At 47.2% G+C, this 2,346-nt stretch overlaps 1 protein-coding gene across 2 annotated transcripts in view; it reads right to left on the reverse strand.

The window, feature by feature from the left end:
• Positions 1-909, reverse strand: part of LOC122556475 (F-BAR and double SH3 domains protein 2-like) — a 67,341-nt gene extending 66,432 nt beyond the window's left edge. The window contains exons 1-2 of one of the 2 annotated variants that reach the window (XM_043703139.1): positions 380-902; positions 192-289 (exon numbers count right to left, since the gene is read on the reverse strand). In XM_043703139.1, the coding sequence (XP_043559074.1) occupies positions 192-289; positions 380-400 (119 nt within the window). In that variant the 5' untranslated portion in view covers positions 401-902. Of the gene's footprint in view, positions 1-191; positions 290-379 lie in introns of both variants that reach the window. The other variant, XM_043703140.1, reaches the window with a different exon arrangement.
• Positions 910-2,346: the final 1,437 nt, after the last annotated feature.

Below are 2,346 nucleotides of genomic sequence, written 5' to 3' on the forward strand. Positions count from 1 at the left end.
TAGGCACAGAGTGGGGGTGGGAGAGAGGGAAGGTACAGAGGAGGGATGGGGGACAGGTACAGAGTGGAGGTGCCTGGGGCAGGTGTGGGGGCGTAAGTACAGTCTGTTTAAAGGGGGGGGGGGGAGGAGTGAGGGATTCACACAGCCCATCACTGCCCCAGGTCACAGCCCAGGGACTGGGACCCATTTACCTGATGTCCTCCAGTAGTTCGGCTTCCTGCTGCTGCTTGTTCTGTATTTTACACAACTGCTCCGAGAAACTGATCTTCACCTCCTGGCTCACTCGACCCTGGAGGGTGGGGGAAAGAAGAGGTGATTATTCCAACTTTATACCCCGTTCTCCCCTCCCCTCCCCTCCCCAGGATCGGTCTCGGCTCACCTTCCTGGGGGGAGGCTGCATGTTGCGACCCCGCGCTCTCTGTCTGTATCCTGGTGTCTGTCACTAACTGAATGGCTATCTCTGTCTGCTCTCTCTACCTCTAACTCTCTGTTTGTCACCGTCTCTCTCTCTCCGTTAATATTTCTGTGTGTGTCTGTCTCCCCGTTTCTCAGTGTAGGACTCTCTTTTTGTGTGTCTCTATCACCCTGTTTCTCTCTTCCTCTGTCCGTGTCTGTCTCTATCTCAGTCTGTATCTCGATCTCTCTGTCTCTACTTGTGTCTGTCCCTCTGAAACCCTGTTGTGTGTGTATCTCTCTCTGTGTGTCCCTGAACTCTGCAATCATCAGGCACCTCCCACCGCGGAAGCAGCTGCTGTTAAAGGGCCAGAGACGGTGGAGGGGAGGGACAGGGGAATAAAGATAAACTAAAATCCCCTCTTACCCACCCCCCCATCCCAGACAGCAATAATTACAGCAAAACAACTAAGTTTACACTAATGACAGCTAAACAAAGGGATGGAGGGAGAGACAGAAAAGTGGGGGAGAGGAAGAGAGAGAGAGGGAAGGGGAGGAAGGGAAGGATGGAGGGAGAGAGAGAACTGGAGGTAGAGAAGGACAGGGGGGGAGAGAGAGAGATAAGGGGAAAGGAATGGAGGGAGAGAGAGATAAGGGGAAAGAGTGAAGAAGTTGGGACAGGAAGAAGAGATGGACAGAAGTTTGCATGTTCCCTGTTTCTGTTATTTCTGCTCGTCCCTCATTATCGGCAAAGCCATAAGGGGAGAGAGGGAAGGGACAAAGCCATAAGGGGAGAGAGGGAAGGGACAAAAATGTGAATTGGGGGCGGAATTAGACCACGTGATCCCTTGCGTTTACTTTACTATTTAATAAGAAACCATCCGCCCACCAGTTTCTGTTTTGTAATTCTAACATCAATCTGTTAAATAAGTTCAGAAATCCACTGTATAATTGCAGGATTCCATATTTTTATTTCTGTTTTCAGTGAGCTCTGTTAAGGGGCAAATATTGGCCCAGAGCAAGAGACATTTTCTTTTAAAAAATTGTTCATTCTTCAAAACAGAAGCCATGGAATCTTTGACATCCACCTGGCAGGGTAAATATTGCCTTTGTCAATGTTTTTGCATCCCCCCTCCCCCCCCCCCAACAGCTTTCCTTCAGTCCTGCCCCTCTGATAGTGAAGCACTTTTGTAGAATTTCCCTACCCATACATCAGCACTCACTTAGTACCACCTGTCTGACCGTGCAGCACTCCCTCAGGACTGACCCTCTGACAGTGCAGCACTCCCTCAGGATTGACCCTCTGACAGTGTGGCACTCCCTCAGTACTGACCCTCTGACAGTGCAGCACTCCCTCAGTACTGACCCTCTGACAGTGCAGTACTCCCTCAGTACCACATTGGGTATTAGTCAATCTAGACTTTGTGCTCAATTTCCAGAATGGGCTTCAGAGTGAAATTGGAACCATAGAGGCACCAATATTGGGTAGAAGTTGGTTCACATAATCAGAAAAGATGAAGTACAATTTATTCAAAGCTTATTCAATACATCGTCTGTTTAGTCTCTCCTGATGTAACATTTTTTTCTTTTTCATTCATCCATTCCATGTTTTAAAAATAAACATTAGAACTTTTCTTTGAAAATGGCCGTATTTGTATTGTAATTGCATTTCAGTTCAGTATTTTTCCTGTTTCATTTCTTTTATTTTTCATTTTTTCCTGTATTGAGCTTTTTCAATTATCACTGCACTAACTGCCCTTTCTCAGTCCCCTTTTGTCTGTGTTACTGTCAGCTGCCAATTTAAATTTGATAGTCACTCTTTAGCCGGTAGCTGACTGCCAGGCCATGAATCCAACTCTCAAAGACTGGAACAAGTCCTGTGAAGGATTGCAAACACAGATTGTTACTGCCATGGAGACCCCCCTGTCACTTTTCAACCACAGTGCACTCTAA

The sequence above is a fragment of the Chiloscyllium plagiosum genome, chromosome 14, assembly GCF_004010195.1.
Source record: "Chiloscyllium plagiosum isolate BGI_BamShark_2017 chromosome 14, ASM401019v2, whole genome shotgun sequence".
Lineage (NCBI taxonomy): Eukaryota > Metazoa > Chordata > Chondrichthyes > Orectolobiformes > Hemiscylliidae > Chiloscyllium > Chiloscyllium plagiosum.